This window comes from Leuciscus leuciscus (genome assembly GCF_965113295.1).
Source record: "Leuciscus leuciscus genome assembly, chromosome: 9".
NCBI lineage: Eukaryota > Metazoa > Chordata > Actinopteri > Cypriniformes > Leuciscidae > Leuciscus > Leuciscus leuciscus.
Genome location: NC_138733.1, coordinates 35,628,027 through 35,633,506, shown reverse-complemented (window position 1 = coordinate 35,633,506; position 5,480 = coordinate 35,628,027). Strand labels below are relative to the sequence as shown.

At 40.7% G+C, this 5,480-nt stretch overlaps 1 protein-coding gene across 1 annotated transcript; it reads right to left on the bottom strand.

The window, feature by feature from the left end:
• Positions 1-218: 218 nt before the first annotated feature.
• LOC309505837 (olfactory receptor 52K2-like) lies at positions 219-1,181 on the bottom strand (the record flags this gene model as incomplete). Its single annotated transcript, XM_082179292.1, has 1 exon — positions 219-1,181. The coding sequence occupies one exon, from the start codon at positions 1,179-1,181 to the stop codon at positions 219-221; it is 963 nt and encodes a 320-aa protein (XP_082035418.1).
• Positions 1,182-5,480: the final 4,299 nt, after the last annotated feature.

The following is a 5,480-nucleotide window of genomic DNA, read 5'->3' as shown; positions in this document are numbered from 1 at the left end:
TCAGTAACTCCTTCAGTTCTGTATTCAAAAATTGTGAACAAGGATATCATTCTTGTAAATTACCATCAGTGTTTACAGTATGTTTATTATTAACTACATATTTTCACTCCCATATTTTCAAATAGGGCCTATATGGCCATTTTTAAACTATAGCTTTAACAAACCACATCCTTTTTTAAATGCTACAGTATCAGCATATTATATTGTTGATCTTTTTTTTAAATTGGATTTCTTTGCAAAGGGAAGACTTTTACTTCTCTAATAAACTGAATAAACTTTTGTCTTATTTCTTTTGTTCTCACTCCATAAACAATTGGGTTAAAACAACTTGGAAAAAGTAAGTACATTGTGCTCACAAATACACGACTACTGGTAGAAAAATTATTTCTTATTCTGTATGACATAAACGCAATCAGGGCAAAAATCAAAGTACATGTCATAACAATGATGTGAGTAATGCAGGTGTTTATGGCCTTCATGTGGGCCTTACCAGATTTAAACACAGAGGTAAAAATCACAGCATAGGAAGCAGTAATGAGAATAACATCTGCAGTTGGTATAAGGAAAGCAGACAAAAGTCCTACTAAGTTATTAATAGATATATCTCCACATGCTAACAGAACCAACGCCATGTGTTCACAAAAACAGTGATCAATCACATTTGTTAAACAAAATGACAGTTTTCCAGCCAGAGAGACCATGGTGATATTCAAAAGTCCATTTCTGATTAATGGGACAACAATAAACTTTAGAAAGTTAGAGATTTCCAAGTATTTATGATAGTAAAGTGGTTTGCATATTGCAAAGTAACGGTCCAGGGCCATCCAAAAAAGCAAAGTGGAGTGAAATGAGCCAACAAAATGAATGCAAAACATTTGTATTAAACAACCTGTTAGAGATATCCCACTCCAATTAAATAAAAAACTAAGAAGCATGTTAGGTACAAAAAATAAAGGCGAGATCAAGTCTACAACAGCCATTAAACCTATTAGTACATACATAGGAGAATGCAGAGACTTTTGACATGTGATTAAATATATGATAGTAGAATTTGCTGTGATAGACAGTAAAAACATCAGAAAGAAAGGGATAAATAAAAAAGGCCTCCATTCTTCTAGGCTGTAGAAACCAATCAGATTGAAGTCTGTGAATGAAATATTTTGTGCAGAAAGATTCTTCATGCTGTTCATAAAAAAATAAAAAAAAGGAATTAATGACTAAAGATAAAAACTAAACCATTTTTCCATGTATGTCCAGTAGGCTGTGCTACATTTGAGAGTGATAAATAAAAGAATTATACAGTATTGCCCACAATTATGTTATTCAGTGATTTCACTTTCACAATATGAATTAAAATGGCGAGTGAATTTGCTTTTCATCTGTTATCATTATGAAAGGATTAGAATACACTTAATTTTACCTTACTTGTGAGGCTTCTTTGTTGTACTTTGTTACTGTGAAGAGAGAAAAAATAAATAAAGCTGACCTTTACATGTTCAGTAACACGACCTAACACGTTAGATGTTCATTGAATGTTTCATTATATAAAGATAAAGATACAAGATATGATGTTATGTTTAAGTACATAGGCCTTTCATGCATTAACCTGTGCTCTCGATAACTATCATAACTGTTGTTTAACTATCATAATTATTTTTCTTACATGTAAGAGTGAAATGAAAGCGTGACATGAAATCATGGTCTCTAAATACACTATGCCGTGTTCCCATGAGTCTGTAAACTATTCCCATGTTGGAATAGAACCAGCCACAGGTTTTCACTTATGCATTATACATACACAGTATATATCCCTTATAATTTTTTTTATATAATTCAAGTTCATTTTATTAAGTAGGCTATACCTTAGTAAAGTTCAAGTATATTTTTAAGAATACTCTATGAAGTAAGTATACCAATACTAATGTACTAGAAGTATGTGTACTGTTTAAATAATACTTGGGACTTAATTGGCCCACTTTTTAGTTTATAAAAGTATAAATTTAAGTATACTTAAAAAGTGTAACTGTAGTAAACTTTGAGTGCACAACTAGTTTACAACTAAGGGCCCTATCATACACCCAGTGCAATGCAGCGCCAGGCGCGACCAAATGTCTTTTGCTAGTTTCAGCCCGACGCAGTTATCATTTTTACGTCCTCGTATTATTTATTTTTTGTTATTTAAAGAGCGTGTTAGTAGGTCCACAACGCGCGTACACTCTGCTTATTACCCAGTCAACACGTTGATCTCACAGTGATTTCTCCATATGATCACAATGTGAGTTCACAGTGAGCTATAAGTGTAACCGCATTGTGCACTCACTGAAGCTCATTTAGGGGTTATGCGCAACATTCTTCCGGGTTCTATAAAACAGGTTTAACTACTTCCGGCCGTCAGCTACTGAGGTAAACACAGCGTAGTAATGGCGACCTTCTAGCTGGTGTTTGCAGGAGTTACAGCTAATATCAATTTCCAATGTACACCGTGTTGCCAAACAGACGTACTCTGCTAGACAAGGGATTTAAGTTTTACGCCTCCTCATTTATTCATAATTATGAAAGTATGTAGTATATGTAGCTTTTGCTAATGGCACCCGATATAGCGTTAGCTACCTATCAGTAGTTAGTTTAGACTTGTATGCTATCAGTAGTTTAGCCTTTTATTTTTGCTCACAGATGATTAAAACAATCAAATGAAGACTGCATTTTAGCGATGGGGTTATAGTACCAACAGTATAATTACTACGATGTCCGGTGTGTTTATGCTGGTCAACCTTCAATTATGTTAGGTAATCCATCTGACTGTAGTTCTAATGTATCGACTGTAGGTCTAATGTGTCGACTGCTGTTCTGGCAGGTGTTTCAGATTTCTAAAACATTGTTAGAATAATGACAAATGTGATGAATGAATGAATGCTGTATCTTCTTGTCCACCAGTTTCAAACTAAGACAGGTTGACAGGTACTGTCAGTGTCAGAACAGCTTGTCAGCTTTGTTGTTGTCGACTTTTGAAACAGTCAAATCAAAATGCATACAATACATTTTAATGTTCGCTAATTATCTTAGTAAACGTTAGAAGATGTTGAATTTTAACAAAATTTAATAGTAAATTCCATTACCTTGCAATAAATGCGTTCTCCCACGAACATCTGTCTTGTATTCCGACTATTCCTCAATCCCTTCGCACCACAGGTTCAAATGTCTTGACCCCGCCCTTGCTTCAGTTTCATTGTTTGAAGCTGTAAACCAATCATTTTCCTTTCTGCCCTCAGAACATTTTTGAGAAAGTAAAACTCCCATCTGCCTAAGTTTCCCTATCAGTCAGTCACACTCGACGTTACATCAGTGACTGACGAATTGGGATCTCGCCTGAGAGCCCAATCACCTTCAAGTGTAAACAAAACAAGCCAATGGACTTTGACGAGTGAGATTTTCATTGAGAACCACACCCTGCAAAGCTGGAAGCGTGCTGAACTCACTCATTCAAACTTTCGCATCGGTTTCCCATCAGAAGTCACAGTGTGTTTGCAGGTAGACAGACAGACGAAGACAGATGAATAAAGTTCCAATGAAGTTTAATAGCAAATACACTCAGCAAGAGGCGAACAGGCGTTAGCAAACACTGCACAATTTTCAAAGTAGTGATTTTTAGGAAATTTTGGTCACTGTTCTTTTCACATTGCTCAACTATCTGGGGTAACATTCAGTTGCTGCTGTGTTCACACTGCGCGATGGATCGGCGACAGGAGGTTTCACTTTACAAAAGAAAGAATCGCTGACAACTTCTGTTTGATCTGCAAACTACAAACCAAAAGGCTAAAAGGTTGTGTGCTCATACTATGGCCACAATATGAGCTCATCCCAACTAGAAATTATATTGTTCTATGAATGGTTTGAGACTATTATGTTATGTACGTGTAATGTTTTCTGTAGCAAGTTTTTTTTTTTTTTTTTTTTTTTTTTTTTTACTTTACCAGAATGTTCTCCTAAAAGGTAGGATAACACTCTCTAAAACATTTTAAACATGTTTAGTGATAACATTGATAGAACATTATCCCCTAACATTCTAAAGTTTTGGCGGGAAGTTTCCCAGCAGACACAGGACTGAACCTCTTAAAAGAGTTTGTTTGAAAGTAATAGTTTGGTTTGGACACCATTGTGGAGGTGTTCTTTGGCCTTGACTATTTAATGTTAGTTTTTCTCTGTCCGCTGTAAGTGTTTGTTATAGCAAGAGAAAATAGGATCATGTTAGCTACATGTTGATAATAAAGTTAGCCCCTCCGGCAGCCCCTCCTTAAACTGCCACCTTACCGTGGTGGAGGGGTTTGAGTACCCGAACGACCCTAGGAGCTCTGTTGTCTGGGGCTATATGCCCCTGGTAGGGTCTCCCAAAGCAAACAGGTCCAAGGTGACGGGTCAGACTAAGAGTGGTTCAAAAACCCTTTATGATGCCTATAAATTTGAGGACCGTGACGTCGCCCGGCATGGCGCAGCCAGGGTCCCACCCTGGAGCCAGGCCCGGAGTTGGGGCTCGTATGCGAGCGCCTGGTGGTCGGGCCTCCCCCCATGGGGTCCGGCCGGACTCAGCCCGAAGGAGCGACGTGGGGCCGCCTTCCTGTGGACCCACGACCTGCAGGAGGGACCGTAAGGGGCCGGTGCTTAGTGGATCGGGTGGCATTCGAAGGCGGGGGCCTCGACAACCCGATCCCTGGACGCGGAATTTAGCTCTAGGGACATGGAACGTCACCTCTCTGGCGGGGAAGGAGCCTGAGATTGTGCATGAGGTTCAGAGATTCCGACTAGAGATAGTTGGGATCACCTCCACGCACAGCTTGGGCTCTGGAACCACACTCCTTGAGAGAGGATGGACTCTTCACCACTCTGGAGTTGCCCATGGTGAGAGGCGGCGGGCTGGAGTGTTGGAGCCGCCATGTGTTGGAGTTCACCCCGGTGAAGAGAGGGGTGGAGCTGTCAACTGATCACCACCTGGTGGTGAGTTGGATCCGATGGCGGGAGAGGAAGCTTGACAGGCTCGGCAGACCCAAATGTACTATGAGGGTCTGTTGGGAACGTTTGGCCGAATCCCCTGTCAGAGAGATCTTCAACTTCCACCTCCGGCAGAGCTTCGACCAGATCCCGAGGGAGTCTGGAGATATTGAGTCCGAGTGGACCATGTTCTCCACCTCCATTGTCAACGCGGCCACTCTGAGCTGTGGCCGTAAGGTCTCCAGTGCCTGTCGAGGCGGCAATCCCCGAACAAAGGTGGTGGACACCGGAAGTAAGGGATGCCGTAAAGCTGAAGAAGGAGTCCTATCGGGCCTGACTGGCTTGTGGGACTCCTGAGGCAGCTGACGGGTACCGACAGGCCAAGCGGACTGCAAAAAATCAGGCTTGGGAGGAGTTCGGTGAGGCCATGGAGAAGGACTACCGGTCGGCCTCGAAGAGATTCTGGCAAACCGTCCGGCGCCTCAGGAGGGGGAAGC